We start from the raw sequence: 24,652 nt of genomic DNA, 5'->3' as shown, positions 1-24,652 counted from the left end.
AGAGGTCCATCAGCTTGCGGGTAGACGGGCGGGTGCTGTCCGAACAAGGTGTGGCCTTGTTTAGTTTGGAACCTGGCTCCGAGGGAAGCCAAGCAATAAATTGAACTGTTGAAAAAAAAACAACTGCCATTTATTGTGTATTTCTTCAGGTTGAGGCAAAGTGGCACAAATGAGCTCACAGACAGCTGGTTTATTAAGAACATGTACGTGACATCTTGAAAAGCTGGAATAGTTAGTGATGCTCTAACAAAATAGAAAGGAAAATTGAAAACATTGCTCAAGGGTTGTTTTAAATCAACATTTAAAATATAGGATAAAAATTACCGTTCCTTCCAATTGACATATGCTCCCTCATTAGGAATCTAACAATTAATATGCTGTTCAGTGTTGAGAAATACAAATGTCTCAAAACAATTAAACCTAGGTTATGACTGCTCAATAAATAAGTTGAAGGAATAAAACTCGGTGACACATCCGAAACAAATGTAAAGACTTGCACATCATTTAGTCCATATGAAAGGCATTAGAAAACAAACAGGACAATCAATAAGCTCAAGCTGTTATTTACACCGTTCATTAGAATCCTGCTAATCATAGTTGAGTATCACAAACTGTAACTACAGGCCGTGCTCTGGTAAAATGAGCAGGGACCTGGACTCCATGGAAACTGTACAGGCAGTAGAGGGATGGATGCTAACACTTCATTTAAACCCCTGTTTCATTTTGATAAGAAGTCAACACCTAATGGTTTACAATGCACTCTAATCAAAGCCTCTTCTGTGAAGTAATTGTGACTGGTATACAGACAAATACTAAATGACAAGTTGACGTATAAAATCTGAGTTATTTACATTTGTTTACTGTGTTCATGTCATCTGGAATATTTATTTACAATTACTCCGTAGTACTAAAAAACATATTTTCGGATGAAGGCCACAAGATGGGGCTGAGAGCCACTACAAATGGAATTTAGGTGAACCTTGAATTCAAATGATTCATGTTCTTTGGTCAAACTACCTCTAAGGTTCAGAATGAATCTTCAGGTTCCACATGTCATTGTGAGTTTGGATTTATAAACTCACCTGTGAAGGATGGACATATGTTTAAACACAGTGCTATCATTAAAGATTAATAATCAGTCTATTCACCAGTTACATTTGCTTCACAGGAGATTTTAACTGTTCACCAATACATTACTAAAAGCGGAAAATGTCAGTTTATTCCAATACATTTCAGGCAATTATAAACCATTAATTAAGTATTTATGTTTTACTTATAAATACAGGAGTTAAAGCAAAGTGTCAGAGCATGTACATGTGAGGAATCGAGGCCGGTATAATATTTGCATTGCAGGTATGAACACAGCTAAAAGCTAATGTTAGCCAAATTATAAAACTACGTGCAACACTAACAAAGAAACAAATAAAATCAGGAGTCAATAAACTAAGATGTTTTTAGACAGGAACTCCAGAGAAAGTCCGGAGGACTGGGTCCGGACTTTCTATCGAGTTTGCTGTTGCCTGTTCGAGACATCAACACACCCTCTCGCTTGTGGTGAATCCTGTGGAGGATGTTCTGCCGTGTTCTCACATCGGCCCCTCCGACCGTATTCAACAGGGATAAGACGGAAGAAGGCCGCAGAAACTCTGGAGGCTCTAAATCAGACATTAGCACTCAGATACAGAGCCCCTGTGGAGAAACTCCGGAGGATCTCCTGAGTTTGGTGCATATCTGAAAGCTGCTTTACTTGGTTATTAACAGCTTAAACATTCTCATTGTTATACATCTCCTGCTGTACTGTATTGAACAGGCACCAAAAAACGGACACGGACCAGCGATGTCAAGAAAATATGAAAAGAAAGGCAGTAGGAATGGTGTTCTATTGTGTTGTGGCTAACATAAGAACAACAACAGCTTAAAATGTTAGCATGGAACAGAAAAAAAAATACCCCGCACTGATAACTGCTGGAATAAATTAGCTTGTACCATTTATGACTGTAAGTAAGACTACGCGTCTTCCTCTGGATGTTTTTGTGGCTCTGTGGGTGGATGTCTCTCTGGTCCACTCAGTCAAGTCTGTCTTCTTGTGTTTTATGTTGTTTCCTGATGCTGCCCGTTCTCACACACACGTTACACCAGTTTCTTGGCTTCAAAGAAGCCTTTGAGGTGCTTCATCTGCCAAATCCCAGTGATGAGGAGGATGAGTGTTTGAGCGATGGACCACCATAGAACACGCTGATTGGTGCTCTCGCTCGTCATGCGGAAACGCTCCTCCCGATACTGGAAAAGACAACACAGGATGAGGTCACTGAAACTATATACCCACTTCCTAAACTTATTTGTAAAACTGTAATCTCAACATGACCTGGCCAAACGTGTGTTTCTTTTAACTGACCCTCTGGTAGTTTTGCTCCTTCTGGATCTGTTCCACCTGGTCCAGCAGTTGTCTTACTCGCAGCTGCAGCTCGGTGAGTTTGTCCTTAGCAGCGATTTCAGGGTAGTTGTTGGTATGTTCTCCAACCTGAATATCCAGATGCACTCTCTGCAACATCGGGCAAAACAGAAATTGTGTAAATCTTCACTCTTGAATTATGTGAGCCAAAAGGTTTTTGAGTACTGCTCCTAAAACCAAATATTTACTGATGAACAGACAGATCTTAACCTTCATGTTATAAATCAGGTCATCCTAGTACAAGTGAAAGTTTGTTTTCTCATATATGAACAGAGGTCTCAGACCTGAGAACTCCCACAGAATAACAAATACCTGTATAAATGCTTATAATAGTCAATAAGGTAGTATTATATGTCTGGTATTACAGGAAGATTGAATAAACTTCAACAAGTTATATCAGCCATCATCAGGGGAAAATGATTAAATAAAAATGAGTAGGTAGGACAAACTCAATGTATTAATGCCAAGTTTCAGACCTGGAGAAGTCAGGAACTGTTGAGTTAGAGTATTAATTAAGATAATTCTAATAGGATTCAGTTTTTAATAACTCCAATACAGAAATCTAACTTAACTGGGACCTCGTTCTGCTGACAAGAGGAATTGTGGATCTGCACTGGTGGACCATGTCTTATTCAAGTGGGACCCTTACTGTAAAGTTTCTAGTCCTCATGCGTCTCTTTTATATCAATAAATATGTGCTGAAACTTAATGTGCCATAGCTATAAGATTAAGAATTAGACAGTAATTCATGTTAAAAAAGATACTTCACATTTTTAGGAACATAACATCTCCATGAAGTGGTTTTGATTTACTATGAGTAAAAGTGATATAACAGTCTCCAAACAGCTTATTTCAGACTATCTGTTCCTTGTGTATGTTAATAAGATCATACACCACCGGTAATTTGTTTACGTTTCTTTAATTTCATGGAGGTGTACCATTTAAAGGCCTTGCAATCATGTTCATCTCCGGGTTCTTCCCAGGTGACACCTCCATCACTCTCCTGTTAGCTGTGTTGCATGTGGTAGGAATGTCGAGTCCTGATTGCCCCATGATTGATCCATCACACCATCATCCTTCTGACAAATTCAGTGAGCTAAAGTAATTCCCAGCAGAAACCTCTCTACCTTCATGCAACCAGGGCCCGAAGCGGAGCAGCCAGAGTAACTGGAAACACCAGTGTGGGTGTGACGGACCATTCGAGAGAGAACAAACATGCCTCTCACTAGAAGTCTGCAGCTCTTCATATTGAGCAGACCCTGCTACATCCAGTGTCCAAATGTGATCAAACTGACGAGTACAATGCCTTGATAGCCTCATCCAGCGTTTGGTTTGATAGGAGGTTTTGTAAGCAGGATTACACAAAAACAACTGAACACATTAACACAAATCTTGGTGGGAGTTAAGGAAGACCCAGTAAAATATTGCCGCTGATCCAGATTAGACAGCAGATCCAGGATTTCCCCGCCTAATTAACTTAACATTGTAAGATAGGCTTTAAAATTCATGGATCTTGATATGAAAACTAGGCACATTAAGGGAAACGATGTCTATGAGTGTGTGAAATTTCGTGCATCTTGATTGAATTTAAACTGTTGGCCTAACCCTTGGGAGAGGTAATTGTCTCTGGCCTAATTCTGCACATATCTCTTACTCCAGAGCTGCAGAATTAAGAATATCATTTAGTATCTGTAATCATTTCTCTCCTTTCAGTCCAACTGGTCAAGGCAGATGCAGAGTGATTTTAACACCACTTCAGCCTGAGGTGCACATTAGCCTTAAAACTAACCTGACCAGGGATGGATATACGTTTCCATGGTAACTCTGCTTATCAGACTAATCTAACCCTGATTTGACATGGTTTCCTAAAGATAAGCCGGATTAACTGAGTGAGCCCAACTTAATGACACAGCCCTTAATCAGTACATTTAAAGACGCTGCACCTATTTCTCAAAGTCCCAGTTTGAACATGTAGAATATGAAAGTATGGTCAATAGTAATCAACATTTATGTGAAACATTTTGAAGGAAAATAACTGATCATGTAAAATGAAATGAAAATAATGATTTTGACTGTACCAGTTTTCCACCTGCAAACAGAGCCATTTTGGTAGAGTTGGAGTGCAGACAGATCTGATGTTCTCCAGGAGTGTGGGAAGTAAAGGTAAACCGTCCGTCTGACCCATACTGACGAGACAGGATTATCTGGGAGAGATTTCAGAGAAGAATCTTAAGATTGCATTCATATGTATGTGGGTGTGTATGACGTTACGTCCTCTGTCCTGACCTTTGTATCTGGATCTTTGATCTCCACATGCATCCCAAGGCCGGGGGTGGCTGGGAGGAACAAATTGGTCTGTTTGTCCCACAGCTGAGTGCTGTACTTTCCTGTCAAACAGTAAAGAGAAATAGGATTTCAGAAAATCATGAATAGAAGTTGCTAATTTATTCATATTTCTAATGCAAATATTATGAGGGGGTTAAGTGAGATTGAAGGCCCAAATTTTGTCTTCTTCTATTGGGTTCATCAAGGTGCAGACCCCAATCTGCCTCTTCTTACTGACTCATGACACATGATGAAGGGATTAAAACAGCATCCATCATAGCTCGGACAAAGGAAATGTTAAGTGTGTATTTATATGTCTATCCATATCAAATTTTTCATCTCACCCTAACATATTTCAAGATTTGTATTTACTTTTCTGCATCTCCACTCAGGCCTTTTATGCACAACTTGAAAATGCATACATCTCTTGTTATTTCAGAAATTGTTAAGGCATAACTATTCATTATGATAGCATACAAATTTTACTTACATTAGGTGTACATAACGTGATCATCAACTGTAAATTGTCAATATCAGTACAAGCTTTCAAATGATCCTACTGGAACTTGGAAATCATAATTTTATTGGCAAGTAAAACACAGTGGAATTTAATAAATAAAGATTCTATACCCTAACTGAAAAACCTCATTCTATTTGGATGCATATTTTGATCAACAGGTTTCAACATAACATAATTGAAAAGAGACATGCAAAACTGGTATTCTAGCATAACTTAGATCATTTGTCTATCCGTATTGTGGATGACAGACAGAGTAGTGTGGGAGGTTTAGACTCATGAGAAATTATAAATGTGTTTATGAGAAACACTTACTCATCACTATCATTGACGTTAATATGATGTTATCAGAGTCATGGTGGAAATGCTTCTTATCTAAACCTCGTTTTACGAGCTCAAGTCATCTACCATCTCCAACAAGTTAACAGCTTTGATAGTGGGAAGACAAGTTGATGATAAAAAAGAATGTGTTCCATCTTGAACACAAACCTTCCTCCACTGCTATCAGCACAACCATATTATTTCAAATTCAAGTCAACTTTATTTGTACAGCCCCAAATACTACAGAGGAACGAGCATTTCTCACATCGAGCGAGCACTTGGGCGACTGTGGAGAGAAAGAACTCTGAACTGGAAGAAACCTGTAGACTCACTGTGGGCGAACATCTGCCCCGACCGGTTAAGTGAGAGGAGAGAGTGGAGGAGGAGGAGGAGGGGACCAGGAAACGTTTGGGAACTGTCATGTTTTAGCTCAATCAGACTGGTTACTATCATTAAATCAACAACAGTGATATGATTAATTGTGTGCCTTGAGTATATTATCACAGTTGTTATTCCGAATATGAAGCCATACAGTCCGGTGTAACGCTGTCCCTCAATGGGAACATCACTGTGAAGTGTTAGCGGGTAGACCGGCAGCTACAGACGCCATTAGGAAACTCTCCTTGTGCCTTTTAAATGTGTGCGTTTGCTGCTGCCACATTCAGAGCCGCATCTTTCAGCATCTGTTCGCGTGCAGGGCTAGTGAGTTAGCATCGTCCAGTTAGCATCTTACCGATCACCATGGTCTCGTCTGGAATCTCCTCAATGAAGCATTTCTTCTCCGTCTCTCCGATGTGGAAGTAGAGCGAAGAGGTTGGGTGAACCCACGCGGACAGTACGGACATTAGGAGAAGTGCAGCGAGCATCTTGTCGCCTCCTTCTCTCAGAGACCAGTGTATACGCTTTCGCTTTGAGCACAAGAGCACAGGAAGCGCCACTGCTGCAGACGGCTGACGTCATCTCCTACTGCGGAAGAAGGAAGGGGATTTCCTGATGTACTGGGATTTGTTTACCCTCCGTTCAGCCTGTCAGGCAGAACCCATGGACGTCTGTGGTTTGTTTTCTTTTTAAACATTCATTTTGTCTCAAGTATTAACTGATATGATTATGGTAGCCGAAGGTAAAGGTCACAGTGGCAGAGGTAAACAACAACAGGGGCATATTGTTTATTGTGTGTGTGCTGGACATTGTGTGTAGAGCTTTTTATATGGTGCAGAGTAAAGAGAGAAAACTTTGTGTTTATCCGAAAAATGAAATGAGGGATTCTACACCTACTTACATAACATAATTACCAATAGACATCCTAAAATATCAGCAGCTGAGACATTTCTAGTCAGAGTTGTCTATTAGCCTCATGCAGCCTGAGAGGAAGTGCTGCCTGAGAGGCTGCAGTCAGGGTAAAATACATTTCCTCTAGAGCTAACAACAGTCGCCTCGGCTCTGACTGAGAACCTTAACCCATCTTAACAACGACACAGTGTGATGATAACTTCATGACATTGGGCCAGGTGACGATTAGAAGACGCACGTTGACTTTATGTCAGTGAGCGAGTTCGGCAGATTATTCCGAAGCTGGATTTATTACCCTCGCTACCTTGGAAGCTAACTCGCTAGCATTAAGCAGCTCGGATAAATAACGTCGGCTGCGCTCACTCCCAGGTCGTACCTGAAGAAGAGTGTGTTCTTCTGAACGACACGCGCGGAACCAGACTGAGGGTAAGTGGACCGGGGTCAGATTCGATCACGTGTCACTGCGGGGAAGAAAAACACCATGGGTGTTAGCTGTAGTAAACATCCCGTGGTCATATCACGTACATGTACCCGCATTTCAAGGGACGAGTAGTGTTTACTTTGAATTCTGATGTAAACAAATGTCGGAATCAAGCTTCGTGTCCCAGCCGAAGCTTTTTGCCTCGTGGTTACTGGGGATGACGTCATGTTTTCCTACAAACCACCGGTCCCTGCTTTGACAGCTCAGAGGAGTTTGCACATCAGCACACATCAGCGGGCCACAGGGCCTCCTGTCTGAACAGAGACCAGGACTTAGAGGAAAGCGAAAACGGAAAGTGAAAGTAAAGGTGTCTCTGCCATGTGTCTGTGTGCCAGGATGAAAGTATATACTCCTGTTCGTAACATTGTGCATGTGTATCCATAGGGATGGTGCAGCCCCAGCCGGATGGCCCGATGCAGTGGGACATGTCAGGAGAGGACAGTGGAGGCGCCCTCCGCGTTCCACCAGAGCTGGCTGCCAATGAAGTGGTGACCAAGTTGCTGGGTGATAACCAGCAGCTTAGAGGTAACAAACCCAGCAGTAATGACTCGACATAGTACTGATGAATGATCACTTACTGAATTAAATAGATGGTAAAGGGGAATGTGTTAGGCATACTATTATTTCCACACAAGCGTTTTGGCTCCGTATTGGTTTCATATCCATACTAACAAGCCTGAAAAGGCATATCACATGACCAAGCACATACACTGGTGTGAGCAGGAAGCATTTGGTTGTAAGTTACAGAATTTGCACAGTTTGCTAGAATAATAGTTTGCCCCCTACACATGTAAACACATGTTTCATTGTAAAATGCAGAACTTAAATGCACAACAACTATTAGCAAAGACAACCAAAAACTGGTGATTCATTAACCATGTTGTGCTCTACACTGGAAAATGAGGCTAATGCTGGTTGTTTTCTCCCAGAAGAGGGGCATGTGATAGGAAGCTGAGGAATCAGCAGAGGTTGCATTGCCAATCAGCTAGTGGTTGTGAGTGTCGATGTCATAATTTTCAAACTTCTTTACTAAAACGCTGCCCGGAGTTTTCAACCTAAAATGGGGTCAGCGGCGTTTCCAAACTTCTCGGTTGTAGCAGCTCTAAACTCAGGAGTAGTGAGGACACCAGAAGTATTCGTAACAGAGTTGATGCATTTCCAAACACAAATGTAGTGTCAATTTAGCCGTAATGGTGGAAGATTAAATGGCCATTTCAGAAGATCATTTTACAGAAAGTACTTAATGTGTATGTGTGGGCAATTTAAAAGTAGATGCATTCATTGTATGTCAGTGCTTCTATCTCTATTATTTGTCAATTGTCTTACACTACAATGGGACTTCACCAAGACCCAACAGTCCAACCATGAAACTGAATTTAAATGCACTTGATCTGGATCTTTATTTGGATTTTTAACATAATTTCACTCACTTATAAATATCAGTCACCTAAACATGCCAGATATTTTCCATAAAGATCCATGAATTACTCTCTCTGAAATATATATTTTTTTAATTGTTTCCCAGAGTAGTGAAACACATTGGATTCAGGAGTATTACCAAACAGGAGCTGTTTTTAAGAGCATTAAGACGTTTTGACTCCTGTTTTTGACTTGAAATCAAACACAAATTTTATTTAAAGTATCCTCTAATTATAATCAGAGAGACACACAGAGTTAAATTCATCTCCACATTTGTGGTTTAACTTCATCCCCTTCATCTCGTCCTTCTCCTCCTCAACATTTTTTCACCTTCAACCGCAGCTGGTCATCTTTTTGCGTGAGCTGGGGCTGTACTTTGGTCAGTGGGCCCACCTCATCTTATAGATCCCCCTTTTCTGTGTTGAGGCCCTCCACCTTTTTGCAGTAGTTCCCTCTGCATGGATCAGCTCCTGGCGCAGGCTCGCCTTTACTGTAACACACCTTGACCTGCCCTTTGCTTCAGTTCCCTTTCATTTTAATCAGAATAAGCTGTTTCCCCCTTGTATTTAATTGTACTGGAGATTTTGTGTGGCACCATGTTACATATCAATCTACTTTTTGCCTTTACCCTTCTGTCCTCCAGAGACCCTGCGGCGAAGCAACCTGGCCTTGCGTCAGCGCTGTGAGGAGATGGAGGGATGGCAAAGAAGGACGAGAGAGGAAAGAGAGTTTCTCAGCTCTCGCTTCCAGGAGGCCAGGTCCCTGGTGGAGAGGCTAGCCCAGGAAAACCACTCCTTACAGAGTCTGGTGAATGGACCAACCTCACCGTCATCTCACTGCTCCAGCCAGACAGAAGACCTGCAGGGACGCCCGGCAAGGAACGGTCCACACGAGGGACCACAGGTTAGCATGGTGAGAGACACACGGCTGCTTTCGTACTTTTAACACATGATATACATTTTATATAACATGATCCTGTGTTGTCATGTGTATGCAGAGGATATTTCATTATCCTGTAATAGTTACTGTAATTTTGCCACATCTTTAAACACCTGTCTGATGTACGGCAATGTGAACAACCACAAGCCAATCATATATTTAAAATTTTTGGAACCAAGTTTCTAACATTATGACTGCAGGATCCAATGCCAGTGTTTATCGGGCCCTCAAGTGGAGTTGCTCCTTTGTGTCTTACGCAGGGAGGGTGAGAGAAAGGGAGTAAAAGAGACAGAGAAGGTTTTCATGCCCCTGCATGTTACCTCTGTTCTGTCCCCTATTGCTCACTGTGGTCACCTATACTATTAAGTTCAACCTAACCAGCGTTAGAGAATATTCCAAGCTGCTGCACTTCATTTTGTGATCATGACATTTGACAGAGGCTGTGTCCGAAATCGCCCTCTCATTTACTACTCCCTACTTTACTCTATATGGACTTCTATGAAGAAGACTATATAGTGAGCTCATCGGCCAAAGACACTACTTGGTACTTTTCTCCATGCAGGTAATAACATCATTGTTGCAGGATTACAACATACAACAACAACAACGTCAGCCAGTGGAAAATCCAATCATACATTTTAAATGTTTATTTTTCACTTTAAAGCAACCGCTAAAACAGAGTGGTAGCTCTGTGAAAATGTCAGCAAATATAAAAACCTGCCTGTCTTTATCCACATTATATTTCAGATATTTTTGACAGGATTAAGAGGGAGTAGAATAGAGAGAGAAGGCTGAGACGTTCTGCCCTCTTTCCACTCCACCATTTTCTTCTGTCAATGCCGCTAGCGCAATACATGATGGTAGATATTGCTCGATTAGGGACCATTGGTTTAACACAGCTTTTCCCGATGCACTGTCGTATACAATGTTCCACTATAGTTTGGAGAGCACTACAAAGTGCAAACTCACTATATAGTGGACTTTGAGGGATTTCACACACAGCCAAAACAAACAAGTATCGTTTAAAGACAGCCGAGGAGCAGTGGCATAGCCTTCACTGACATTTAAAATGATCACAGAGAAACTCTTCTACCAGAGCTGCCCTGCTTAATTCACATAAAAGTCCTAATTTTCCTCAAACCACCTGTGATGCAGCCTCTTATTTGAGCCTCCGACGGAAACAGACACTTTTAGCTCAGCCCTCCTTAATTTCCCACATTCTTTTGATTGGCTGAACATCCGGAAGTCTGCAGAGGGACGGTGCACCAGTGCTTAAGAGCATGTGCTCATCCTCTCACTGGTGTGGAGTTTGGAAAGGGAAACTTTTTAAATCCATCCGAAGTTGAATGAGCCCTGATCCGTTTATGAGGACAGACCAAACAGCAGAAGCAACAAAGACTACAGAATACGTTCTCTGACTCGATGGATATTACACTGATAACCTGCCTCCCTCTGTAACATAACTGCAGCTATAATATTTGCATCACAATCTGTATTTAAATATATTTCTATTTATGCCCCTCTCTCATATAGGGAAATGCCAAATGAACGGAAAGCAAAAGTTCATACTGCTGTTATTATGGGGTCACCAAATTACTGATTATGTGATAACAGCACCATGGATTAGTTGTGTGCTTGAGTACATCAAAAGCATGTAATACCTCTATAGTAGAGTGTTTTGAGAGAAGGAGCCGTGTTTGGAAGGAAGAGCGACTCTAGAAATCTGTGACGAGCTGACATCAGTATAAATAACCCTGGAATACTGTGTTCACAGCACTCTGACACCTGAGCTTTTACCTGATGAAGTCACTTCAACCATGTTAAATATGAACATCCAACTTTTTAACATTAATTATATGATAGAGAAAAAGATATTTGAAGTATTATAAGTTCCCTTCAGGGTACTCACAAGTGGCCAGGCATCTATATGTAAATGAGCGAAGTTGTATGAGTTTTCTTCCGTCTATTAGTCTCTAGACCAGCGTGAGAGAAAGAGAGTGAAAGAGATGGATCAACACACACAGACCACACCCCCTCGCAGCCTGGTAAGATTTATGGTGCTGTTGTTGACTTTAACATTCGATGCATTTGTTTATTTTATATCTAATGGGTCTGTCCGTGTGCCTAGGATGTCTCCTTGAGTAGCTCCCTCCCCACTCCCCCCACCTCATTTTCAGAGGCACTGGGGGAGGTAATGGGAAGGGGAAATGGCCAGGTGAGACTGCGCACTCTATCTTGATTCCACCCAAAAGATCCCACAGACTTGTTTTAATATGTTTTATAGGTCTGGTTTAATTCTTCACAGACCACCTTGTCTGCCATTGCATTCAGGTTGGTCAGAAATCATCACTTCCTGCTCGAAAAAAAAGGACACTGTTTGAGTTCTTAATACAAAACCTAACAATGGTCACTAACAGCATTTTAAATAAATTTTCCAATAACTCAACTGAAATTAGTTTTTGGCCATATACCTTATATCCATGTATTTGTCATGGAATTCCGAGCAGGAACTGGATTGAATGGAGGTTGTTCACGAACCTTTATAAATTTGTCTTTTTCTCACTTTGAATTATGCACATTATCTTTATGCACTGTTTGGCACTTTTAATACCCCCCATTTGATCTGTTCTTCTTGTGTTATCTTACTCTTGGTGTATTTCTACTTTTCTGCCAGGGTGAACATAGTCTAACTCTTTTAACTTTGCTCCTGTCAGGGCTTGTTCTTTACATCCATGCTTCTCTGTTTCTTTCAACTTCCCGTCTTTTCCCCGCAGCCTGTGGAAGGTCCAAATGAGTTCCTGCAGCTTCTGAAGAGCCACAAGGAAAAGCTGGAGGAAGGCATGAAAGACCTGAGGACGAAGAATGAAGAGCTGGAGAGGGACAGAGAAGAGGGAGAGAAAGAGAGGGAGCGGATGTGTCGCTGCATTGACCAGCTACGCTCCAAACTGGCCCAGGCACAGGTGACGCTTTGATTCAAACATGGAGAAATTCTTTCCGAGGAACTAGTGCAGTGATGCATTACTTCAGAGAGCATGACAGACATGAGAAAAATAAGAGCAACAAGAACATGCAGACGTGTGCTTTTAAATCACAAAACATAGGAAATCTGGAATTCAACTAATTTTTTTAAGCAGGGATGTAGTTGTAAAAAGTGGGTAAACTATAATTTTCGGGCAGCTCTCTCACGCCATTATTAAAAAGGTGGGGGTGTTGCGGCGGTTGCCAACATGAAAAAAAAAACGAACACAGTATATATTTGTGTTGGCAGCAACGCCTATATTTTGTATTTGGTTGGTAGATCATGTTAAGCTTGTGTGTGTGTGTGTGTGTGTGTGTGTGTGTGTGTGTGTGTGTGTGTGTGTGTGTGTGTGTGTGTGTGTGTGTGTGTGTGTGTGTGTGTGTGTGTGTGTGTGTGTGTGTGTGTGTGTGTGTGTGTGTGTGTGTGTGTGTGTGTGTGTGTGTGTGTGTGTGTGTGTGTGTGTGTGTGTGTTCACAGGCAAACAGTGTTGCAGAGGAGGTTGTTCAACATCGCTCTGAGGCTCAGCACTCCTCTGACAGGTAGCAAATATTTCCCCTTTAACTCAAAACACTTATATGCATTGTTTGGAAGTAACGCCCCTAAACTGACTTGTATTGTGTGTTTGACTTGAAGTCACTTTATCTTTCAGACTGGTTGATTTTCAATTAACCTTGCTTTAGTAGCACTGCATTACTTATGCTTGATAAAAGCCTGTCTTTTGAAATCTCCTCCTCCTCTTCTTCCTCCTCCTCCTCCTCCTCCTCCTCCTCCTCCTCCTCCTCCTCCTCCTCTTCCTTTCTGTCTATTTCCCTTTTCCAGCTCTAGTCTGGCTAAACTCACAGAGCAGCTTCAGGCCACACAGGGCAGGTGAGCCCACCACTCTGTGTGGCTTTCTTTCTAACTGTGTGCATGTCTGCTGTCTACATGTGACTCTGTGTTCCTCTTATGTTTGAACTCATTTTGTCCCTGTATGTGTTTATTTTTTTGTTTGTTTTGTTATTGTTAATTCTTTATGTGCTTACTCGTGTTGTCTCAAGTAGGATTTCTGTCAATCTCCTGTCATGTATGGCAACATTAAGACAAAGTTATTCTATTATCCATAGAATAATTAGTTTACTAGCAGACAACTGAGCTTACTTCAGGATCAAGCATCAGGATAAAGTATCCACTATGGAATTATCGATTGACAAAATCTGCTAGTTTATATAAATTTGTGGGGCTTATATTTGTAATGGAATGTTTACTTAATATGGCATTACCACTTGGATTTAATAAAAAATATGAGTACTCCATATACATCCACAAACGCCATGTTTTGTGGCATCAGTTGCTACTTCTCAATTTTATAACTTATCATTAAATTAGTCTAAATGTTTAAATTTTAATATACAATTATTATTATATTATTATTTTTCAGGCCTTACATATTGTGGTAATATATACAGTTAACAATACATGTACATTCGTACATACATACATACAGTGGATATAAAAAGTCTACACACCCCTGTTAAAATGCAAGGTTTTTTGTGATGTAAACAAATGAGACAAAGAAATCCTGGCTGAACTTTTCCCACCTTTAATGTGACCTTTAACATGAACAATTCAGTTGAAAAACAAACTGAAATATTTTAGGCAGAAAAATAAAAACTTACAATAACCTGGTTGCATAAGTGTGCACACCCTTAACCTAATACTTTGTTGAAGCACCTTTTGATTTTATTACAACACTCTTTTGGGGTAGGATTCTATAAGCATGGCACATCTTGACGTGGCAATATTTGCAGACTCTTCTTTGCAAAAGTGCTCCAAATCTGTCAGATGGCGAGGGCATCTCCTGTGCACAGCCCTCTTCAGATCTCCCCACAGATGTCCAATTGGAATCAGGTCTGGGGTCTGGCTGGGTTATTCCAAAACATGAATCTTCTTCTGGTGAAGCCATGCTTTAGTTGTTTTGGATGTATGCTTTGGGTCGTTGTCATGCTGATTGGTTAAATTCCTTTTCATCTTCATCTTTCTATTCTTTTGTACCCTTCTCCTGACCGATACCTTTCAACAATGAGATCCCTCTGATGCTTTGGAAGCTCTCTGCGGAACATGGCTGTAAGATGCAACTAAGAGAATGTCAGGAAAATCCTACTAGAAGCGCTGAACTATATTTGGAATTAATCAGAGTCAATGTTTTTTCAATTGAATTGTTCACGTTATAGTCCATATTAAAGGTGGAGGAAGTTCGGACAGGATTTATCTTTGTCTCATTTGTTTATATTACAAAACCTTGCATTTTAGGGGTGTGTAGACCTTTTATATCCACTGTACGTACATACATAATACATAATACATAATACATACATACATACATACATACATACATACATACATACATGTATTTGAATGTAGATGCAAGCCCGTGTCAGTACTGAAATGATTTTGCAGCTGTTTGTTTGCAGGTATCGGGAACTTGAGGAGAAGCTTGACTACCTGCAGAAGAGTTCAGCTCAGCGGGACAGAACTGAAGCTTTGCTGAAACAGAAGGAAAAGGACTGTTCCCAGGTATGATTGAAAAAGATCCAAAATGTTCCAGTTAAAGGGCCCATATTTTAATTTGAGGTATTGGTACTCCTAAGATGATATATCAGTGGTTTAAAGTTGAAAAAACTGCAGCGATGTGTATTTCCATGTCCTCTCTTCTGTCTCTGTCTGGAGCTGCAGACAGAACAGGCCGTTTTCGCCTGCCTCTTGAGCCCCTCCTCTGATTGGCTGACTGCGCTCTGAGTGACAAGCGACCAGGCCTATCATCGGTCTCGAAGCGATCCCGAATAACATCATACGAGGGAGGAAGTACGAAACAAGATGTTTCGATAACCTATTTCTTAGAATGGACTGAGTAAAAAGTCTGCGGAGTGACTGTTTTCATACTTTGAGGGTTCCTACTGACCCCCTTCAAGTATTACGGGTAGTAAAAGCTGTGGAAATTTTACACAATGTGGGCCCTTTAATTGAGTTAAATATGGTGGTGCTGTAGAACGGTCTTCAAATATCAGCATTTAGTCAACTAACCTAAACATGTTGTATTTCTGCAGCTAGCAAAGGACTGTGAGGCTCTGAAAGCTCAGGCAACTTCCCTATTAGGAGAACTGAAAGAGAGACAGAGCTCTCTAGAGAAAAGCGAGAGAGAACGCAAATTGTTGGAAGAAAAGTGAGCAGTCACGTCACTACAGCATGAATATATACAGAAAATAGAGTCGTCTCTCTATTCATGTCTTTCTCTCTACCTGTGTGTAGGCTGTCGAATAAACTGAGGCACCTGCAGTCAACAGAGCGGGAGCTAGAGCAGCTGAGGAAGCAGAATCATGTGACCAATGACAAGTTTCTGCTGCAGACCCAGAGCCTGGAGCAGGCCCTGAAGACAGAGAGACATGTGGTCACAGAGGAGAAGTGTGTTCATCACACACACAGTTACCCACGAACACACATATGGCTGTGTCCCAACTGGTTATTAAATGACATCATTATTCATTTTTAATTTAATTTATAGATAAAACAAAATAAGAAACATTTTTAACAAGCACCCAGTTTGACCAATATTGAGTCATGTAATACCTGTTGTTATGAATGGCATTGTGTTATGTAGTATCAACCCTTCAGTAAACATTAAAGTTGAAACCCCTTTTCAGTACCACGTTGGATTGTTAGAAAAAAAAAAATTAACTTTTGAGCAGAATATATTAATACATTTTATAATTTTTTTTCTCTCACCTACTCAAAAGATTTTTTTAAATCAGGACAGAAAGGGCTCCATAACAAGACAATACAACTGTTATTCATTTGATTCATTACTTCTCCACTGTTTCCAGCAAGATACCTGATATTTGGTATTTTTTATACTGTAAGGTAAATTTATGTTTCCTTTCTTTCTCTAAGGAAAAAACTAACACAACTGCAGCATGCCTACACGTGCCTCTTTAGAGACTATGATTCTAAACTGAAGAGTGAGGTAAACGCAGTTCAACATCTCATTATTTTGGCTGTTTACCTAATTTATATGAGTCTTAACATTCATGTGCCTTGCGTATTTGTTGTATGTTTGTCCTTTAGGGAGGAGATCTGTGCAGCCGACTAGAAGAGGCAGAGCGAGCGCTGGCCCTGAAGCAGGATCTAATCGATAAACTGAAAGAAGAGGTGGAGCAACAGAAAGGCTCACTGGAGACAGTTCCTGTCCTCACTGCTCAGGTACAGTCATACCTGGTAGACAGGTTGGGATCCGACCTCTTGAGCAGGTTGTTTTTAGATGTGGGGATCCATAATAGTTTTCTTCATTTTAATAATTTAATTTAGTTAAAGATCTCTCATCAGTAACTTTATAGTTTGATTTGTTTGACTCGCATCACTCTTCAAACCATCATGCTTCAGGACACGCAACATGCTTCACATTACTGTTCTGAAATCAGTGAGTTCCGCTCCCGGATTCTGATTTCAGTAGTGATTTAGTCTGTGCAGGGCTCTAGACGAACTTTTTTTTACTAGTATAGCACTGGTGCTCATTGCTGAAAAGTTTAGGAGCAATCAAATTTAGGTGCACCACTTGCAACAACATGCAACGCAACACAGTCATATTTTTTCCCATCCTAAATGTTTTGGTAATAAATAGACAATTTACGAAATAGAGATATAGGCTGTTTTTGTGAAGTAGTGCTTTAAGAGGGGCAAGAGAAAAGTGCTGAGAAAAAATGTTAAATGGTGCTTTTAAAAATATTAACACCAAATATAAAAATTTGAAATGTAAACATAAGGTATGTGGTCAGTTGATTACTGTCATTACAGCTCAACCACAACAAAACAAGTAAAAGAGGAACGTACTTTTACAGAATACGTCTATGTATGAAATGATAAGTTATATCATTCAGTGCTCATTTCCACACAGTTTCTCTTGGAAGACAGATCAGCCATTAGATCGGTGTGGATGTCAGATTGTAGTACATCATTTGTCGTGTACAAATATTGTATCAGCCATAATATGTTAAGGGGATGCTAAAGTCAAATCTCCCAACCTCTGTAACTGTCTGTGCAATTCCTCAGGCTGAGATCTACAAGGCAGATTTCCTAGCGGAGCGAGAAGCAAGAGAGAAGCTGAACCAGAAGAAAGAGGAGTTGCAGGACCAACTGACTCAGGCCATAACTGAGATTGACAGGCTCAAACAGGAAGCCACATCACGGTAAGTGAATAACACATGTCCATTTCAATTATTATTTGTTCTCTGTATATCGGTAATGGGAAGATTTATTGAAGGTGTACAGTATGTACTGGTCTACCAGTTCTTGCTGTGTTCATTTAGCTTTTTTTGTGGCTGAGGAAGTTGAAATCTCACCGTATAGCCCATTAGCAGCGAGACAGATCTCAACTGCTGATCGGATGCAGCATCATGTCCTACCTGGGGTCAGAGCTGTATCTTTATTTGTACCGTGTATTGAAAGCCCTCATGAAGTTTGTCTGCATTCACTTCTTTAGCGCACGTATGGAGCAAATGAAGATGAGGCACGTGGAAGACTTTCCACCAAGGGCGCCACACATTCCTCCTCCACAAGGTACATGAAAACCAACTCACATAAATTGATGTATATATATATATGTGGGTTAGGGTTATTCTTTCATACAGGACTTTTAGACTTTCACTAAACAGTTCACTATGTTATTTTCACTATTTTATATAAATAGAGTGTTTGAATAATAATAATCTACCTACCAATTTCACAAACGTCTATCTTTCTGTATGTGGAACTCATATTGTACAAACTGATCATCTAATCAACTTCACACTTGGCATGTGTATATTTAGTGGCCTGAGAAAGTGCAGTGCCGAAGTTTGTGTGATTTGGACATGCAGCATGTTAATTGAACAGGTCTTCTTCTTCGTCCTCAGATATCAGACCTCGACAGTCTCATAGCATGGGGGCTGATCCCCTTCATGGCAACAAAATTCACATGATCACTTTGCGTATGATGATTTGTCATCAAAGTAATAGCCCAACGTTAGTTTTGCTTCTGTAATGCATTATATCAAGCTGAATTACAGAGCTTTTATTTTTAAAAGTTGTGAACTTGGGTCTGAATAATTGTGTTGATTACTTAATAGACTTCTGAACTAGCCAATATTCAATCGCTAGTTACACTAAAGTTCACTGAATCGTTTACATTTTTGTTTGAACCCTACGTGAACAGTAATCGGAAAATTCAGTTTCATTTTATATAAAAACATTTTATACTATAAATCTTCATTGCAGATACACCAGGTAGGATGAACACAGACTGTTTATAAAAAGTTTATACCGTTTTTAAAAAGCTCTGCAAAGTAGAACAGGTTGAGGCGGACTCTCCATGACAAGGAATAATTCTGACATAGCTCCGGAGCATGTCAACGACGCATCATTCTTAAAATTATAATACACATCTCTTATTCACAAAATGGAAAGAGGAGGATCTCTGTCTGTCTGGCATGTGTCGAACGAACAGTTCACTAGTAGTAATAATTATAATTATAATAATTGCTAGTTTTATCTTTACCTTTGTTAGATGTTTTATAAAAATGTTGGAAATTTACTTACTCTTAAAATACTACAATGCATTACTTTAGATTAGGATTGTGCCGATAGAAGATGATCCTGGTGATACAAGTTGATGAGTGCGAAAAACATACTGAGCCAAAAGAAACAGAACCCTGGAGGTAGATTCATCCGTTTGCCACAAATGTAACACCACAGAATGTTGACACTGCTGTGATGAAATATATTTTTTCCCATTGTTTTCTTTTACGATTTTTTTTTCTCCCTTTAGGTCTGTTCCCTGGTCCAGCTTTTAACACGGTGCCCGCTGCCCCCTCATTCCGTAATCAGGGTTTGGTGCCAGTCGGGGATCAAGGGGCAGCTGGAGCTGAGGAGCTGCCAGATTTATGTTGTCCCAAGTGCCAGTACCAGGCTCCAGATATGGACACACTGCAGATACATGTCATGGACTGTATACAGTAACATGAGCAGAGTTCAGCACACCATGACACCAACACACACACACATTTGCAGATATATAGTACAGTATATTTACATTTTGGACGTTCAGCGTGTCTGCTGCCAGCTCTTGGCATAGCCTGGGGAAAAAATCTTACTGCACCTTACTCTCTCTGTCATGCAAACACACACACAAAAATGTACTATACAATTTTAAATGTTTAATATGTTGGAATCAAGTTGAAATCAGATGACAGTATGAACAAGTGAAACAAAAATAATCAACTAGTATTTTCGTAGAAACGTTCCACAGATTCAGTTTCTGCTGTAGCTTTTCCATTCTGCCACCCATCCCTTTTCTCACCATCCTTTTTCTCCCCTAGCACCTCTTCTGTTATTTCTCACTCCGTCTTTCCTTTCCGTGCCTTGCCTGTGGGACACTGATGCACATGCCCATCAGTGTTTCTTGCCTCAGTCCCATTTCTAGTCTCTTTTCACTCCAGTGGCATAGTGGTAACTGAGGAGTAAACTATATAGTGGGGACTAAGCATGCACATGTAGACTTTGAATCTATCATCCATGTTGGTTACATGAATAATTATCGGGCCTAAAGTGATGATATTTCATGAGAAAAATCACAATTCACAAGGGTAATTATCCCTACAAAGGAGAAAACACATGAGAATGTGAACAACTTGGTGAGCTTGAAATCATTCATATTTAAATATGGTTTAACAATAAATGTTGCTTGTCTACGTTACCTCAAAACATGTACTATAACGTATTAGAGATGGATGTACTCCATTGAAAAAGTAGCCATTCTCTGTGTTCTGTGCCTGTGTATATCTTTGACAGCACTACTCCTTTACCATGAGCTCCCTGTAGCCCTGATTCTGTCTTCTCTTTACCTGTGACACCCAGCTATTTATCTTACTGAATGTAAGCAGATAGAAGTTCCTTCACTGTGTGTGTGTGTGTGTGTGTGTGTGTGTGAATATTGGCTGTAATTATCAATCATTCAGTGCAAAGAATATTGTTTTGAAACTGTTAAAGATTTACCAAATAAATCAGTTATTCATTAGCCCTCTGTGTGTGTGTGTGTGTGTGCGCGTAAAAGAAAGAAAACGTTCATGAAGATTTGGGGATAAATCCTTGAATTTTTTTACAACTACTGCTCTGGAAGTTTTCTGGAAGCTGGTGAAAGTTGAACTCAGGCAGCATCTGATGTCTTATGCAGAATATTTTAATGCAGACTTGATGCATCAAGGAGACCAGAAGGTGGAATAATATACCAACACAAACAGAGTAACATGAGCCATTGTCAGCCCAGAGTCAGTAGCTGTCTCCCACAGCTTCCCCATATATCTCCCTCTACATGCGTCACCCATTCTAACAGCACATCCATGAATGGCTGGAATTGCTGTCACTCTATGTTATATGTAGGTGATGGAATCCTAGTGTTAAGCCTAAAGTATGCATTCATAAATCACATTGTGTCCTTATGTCTCGCCACTGTTGTAATAGGCAAAAGAGTTGTAGTCTGTGCCTCTCTGTCTGGAGCATCTGAGTTAGATATGAAAGTCACTAAACGTACTCACTACAATGTACTGTTGGTTGGTCCCTTATCTATAACCTGACCTTGGTACTGCTTAGAGAGAGAAGGGAGAATCTTTGGAATTAGACCGGCATTATTCTCCTGTACAGATATCTAATATACATGATATACAATAATATATAGTGGCATATACAGTAATGTGTGAGGATGGTCAAAAATGTATCAACAACCATGTAACCAAATGAAAATGCATATCCTACTGAAAATGCAGTGTGAATGCTTCACTGCTGAAATGCTTTACTTATCAAGGAAAAAAATTGTCAAGTATTAATAATACTAATAATACATTTCATTTATATAGCGTTTTTCAAAGTTCTCAAAGAGTCTTATCTTAATTTGCAGAAATTAAAGCTGACGATAGCTGAATTCAATCTGAATTTGTTTTTTTCAGTCAAATTAACTGGCTTTTCGAGGGCTTTAAAATTTGGGTAAATTAGAAAGTGATAAAAGTTTTCTCCTGCAGTGACTGTGGTCATAGATCAGAGGAATCTTCGATGTCTTGTAAAGGTGACGTGTCTCTCTCTTTCTCTCTCTCTCTCTCTCTCTCTCTCTCTCTCTCTCTCTCTCTCAGAATTGTGACATTTCCTCAAACCTTGTAAACATTGAGGTGCAGCGAAGGATCCTCCTTCGCCAAAGGTGACGATGTTGTCATAACTCTCCACTCTGCATTGTCCTATCACCACCAAACTTGTGTCTCATGATCAGAGTCCAAGCCTGAACAGCTTTATGTGTCAATATTTCCTCAGGGTCATAGCGCCACCTACTGATCAGTGTGAAACTGAAGTTGTTGTAACATTGTCCAATTGATACAAAATTGCTCACGCTACATCAGAGCCCTTACTTGAACAGATCTTTAGCCTGTATGTAATAATACTGATGGCGCCATCGATTGGCAACAGGAAAAAAGCTTTGTTTTACAACTATCATTCAATTTACATAAAGTTTTCAGAGTTTGATGGGCAATTGATAGTGTTGACCGTAATGAGCAATTAGCAGGCAAGAATCAACATCATGTGATGGACGCAGGAAGGGAATGTTATCCTTGCCGCAGTGCACAAAACACATCCAAGGCTTCATAATGCATGTGCTCGGACCTGTTCAGTGCTGCTTTTCAGTCCTAGAAATTGTTGTTTATTTTTGGTTTTAACTGTCGGAATTAGTTTAATTCTACTTCACTGTCTTAGTACATTTACTTGTAATGGAATATTACTTTACTGCCTTCGTACTTTTACCTCAGTGAATGATCCGCACTTTCTTCCAACATTGGAAGTTTATTTTGTTGCTTAAACTTTAGTACTTGTAACAGAGTATTTCTACTGTGCAGTATTATTAGTACTTTCGTTTCCTCTTCGTTTCCTCTTCGTCCTCCCGTCCAACAGGGGTCAGTGCTGGCTCCGAGTCTCAGGTTTCCTGCCACTGGCTCTCTTTGTTCGCTCAGAGACTGCACAGAGAAGAGGTAAATTGCCGCCGTCCAGCCACTGCGGGTGTCTGTACATGAGCGGATCAGCGCTGCCGCTGAAGACTTTCTGCTGCAGGTGGAGGAAGGAGGAGGAAAGGCTCAAGTCCCGGCGCTGAGAGCGATGCTCACCGAGCGGCTCGCGGCGGGGAGGAGATCCTCGCGGGGCTTGAGGAAACCGTTGCAGAGTACGAAGACAGAGTGGAGCAGTCCGAGCGGGAGATCTGCGCCAGAGGAGGCTGCTCAATGCCGTGTTGCAGCCCGTAGTCCGGCTGCACAGAGCAGCTCAGTCCCTAGAGCAGGGGTCACAAACCTTTTTGAGACTGAGAGCTGATTCGAAGGTACTGAGTAGTACGAAGGGCTACTTGTTTGATACAAACTTCCTGAATAACAAAGTTGCACAGATCACCTTATAATATTAATAATAATATATGTGAAGAGACTGTCTGATAACGTCAATGTTAATTATTCCTCACAATAATTATTAACATTCTTTCCACAACAATGATGGTAGGAAACAGATATTTTAAAACATGCAACATTTATTTCTGTTAATCTGTTTCAACTTTGCTTAAATTTAACTTAATTTAACTACTGTAGGTGACATGTATCACTACATTCCTCCATCAGTCTGTACTATTTCCAAAATAGAGAGCAAATTTATAAAATTATAATCACTTTTTGAGGGGAGACAATACTCTGGACCACTGTTACAGCACCATCAGCAAGGCGTATCATGCAGTTTCCAGCACTGTCCTGGGTCTATCCGACCACGCTCTCATTCGCCTGATCCCGGCTTACAGACAGAAACTAAAACTTTCTAAACCTGCTGTGCTGAGATTAAAGAACTGGAACAGCAGAGAAGCTGTGGAGGAGCTGCGTGACTGCCTGGAAAACACTGACTGGGACATATTAAAACTGCTTCTAACAGCCTGGACGAATACACAGATGCTGTGACATCCTACATCAGCTTCTGTGAAGACAGATGTATTCCGTCACGCACCAGGGTGAGTTATAACAACGACAAGCCCTGGTTCACAGCAAAGCTCAAACAGCTTCGTTTGGAGAAGGAGGTGGCCTTCAAGAGTGGGGACATGGATGGTTTCAGACTGGCTAAATACACGTTTGGCAAGGAGATTAAGGAGGCCATACGAAAGTATTCGAAGAAGCTGGAACAACAGTTTGCAGCCAACGACTCCTCGTCAGTCTGGAAGGGCCTTCGAGTGATCACCGGCTGCAAGAAAACCTTGAGCCATCTGAACAGTTTTTTCCCCATGGCAGTGGGGCTCATAAACAAGCCCCCTGCATCACACTGACTGCCCCCGCCCCCCCCCCCCCCCCCCCCTTATTTAATTTAATTTTAATTAATATAAACAATTTAAATCTTTTTTAAATTTAGAGCATGCCTTGCGGGTGAATCGCTTGGTCCTGTAGGCACTGTGATGGCTACCCCTGCCCTAGAGGAAGCGCTCACAGGCTAACGTTAGCTAGCATTAGCTCGAGCAGCAGAGATAATACGCCACTTCTTGTCTCTGTCTGCTCAGCTGCTCCACCTCTCACATAAATAATGTGGGATTTGATGCTGTTGTGAACGGAATCTGTGCAGAAAACCTGCTGCTGTGTATCTCATGTCTGAAACAGAAAGACTGGACATAATTCTCTGAGTTTTACCCACAGGTCTTGTCTGAAAGCAGCTTAATCAACTAACTAACTCTCTCCTCTGTTAGTGACCTAATTTTTTTATTTGACCAGACACCCTTTGTTTTATACTTATCCCCTTACAAGCTGCGTTTTAACACCAGCTATTAACGATCGCAAA

At 40.8% G+C, this 24,652-nt stretch overlaps 2 protein-coding genes across 9 annotated transcripts; one reads left to right on the top strand and one right to left on the bottom strand.

Moving 5' to 3' along the window:
- Positions 1–175: 175 nt before the first annotated feature.
- tmed4 (transmembrane p24 trafficking protein 4) lies at positions 176–6,562 on the bottom strand. Its single transcript, XM_062391617.1, has 5 exons — positions 6,349–6,562; positions 4,739–4,839; positions 4,531–4,656; positions 2,396–2,542; positions 176–2,280 (listed from the first exon to the last, which is right to left on the bottom strand). The coding sequence occupies exons 1-5, from the start codon at positions 6,479–6,481 to the stop codon at positions 2,131–2,133; spliced, it is 657 nt and encodes a 218-aa protein (XP_062247601.1). The 5' UTR covers positions 6,482–6,562; the 3' UTR covers positions 176–2,130.
- Positions 6,563–7,008: 446 nt separating this feature from the next.
- On the top strand, positions 7,009–20,843 carry ikbkg (inhibitor of nuclear factor kappa B kinase regulatory subunit gamma). Of its 8 annotated transcripts, none has more exons than XM_062391667.1 (16): positions 7,009–7,331; positions 7,771–7,911; positions 9,449–9,708; positions 11,715–11,789; positions 11,873–11,959; positions 12,519–12,704; positions 13,241–13,302; positions 13,583–13,630; positions 15,214–15,316; positions 15,847–15,962; positions 16,049–16,201; positions 16,688–16,760; positions 16,862–16,996; positions 17,843–17,979; positions 18,273–18,349; positions 19,596–20,843. In XM_062391667.1, exons 2-16 carry the CDS (start codon positions 7,773–7,775, stop codon positions 19,784–19,786), a joined length of 1,842 nt encoding a protein of 613 aa, XP_062247651.1. In that variant the 5' UTR covers positions 7,009–7,331; positions 7,771–7,772; the 3' UTR covers positions 19,787–20,843. The 8 variants fall into 8 exon arrangements, with proteins under 8 accessions (XP_062247651.1, XP_062247650.1, XP_062247654.1 ...); XM_062391666.1 differs by having other exon boundaries at positions 9,449–9,717; XM_062391670.1 differs by lacking the exon at positions 11,873–11,959.
- Positions 20,844–24,652: the final 3,809 nt, after the last annotated feature.

This window comes from Platichthys flesus, chromosome 7, assembly GCF_949316205.1.
Source record: "Platichthys flesus chromosome 7, fPlaFle2.1, whole genome shotgun sequence".
Taxonomy (NCBI): Eukaryota; Metazoa; Chordata; class Actinopteri; order Pleuronectiformes; family Pleuronectidae; genus Platichthys; species Platichthys flesus.
The sequence above is the reverse complement of the archived record's forward strand: the minus strand, read 5'-3'. Positions and strand labels throughout refer to the sequence as shown.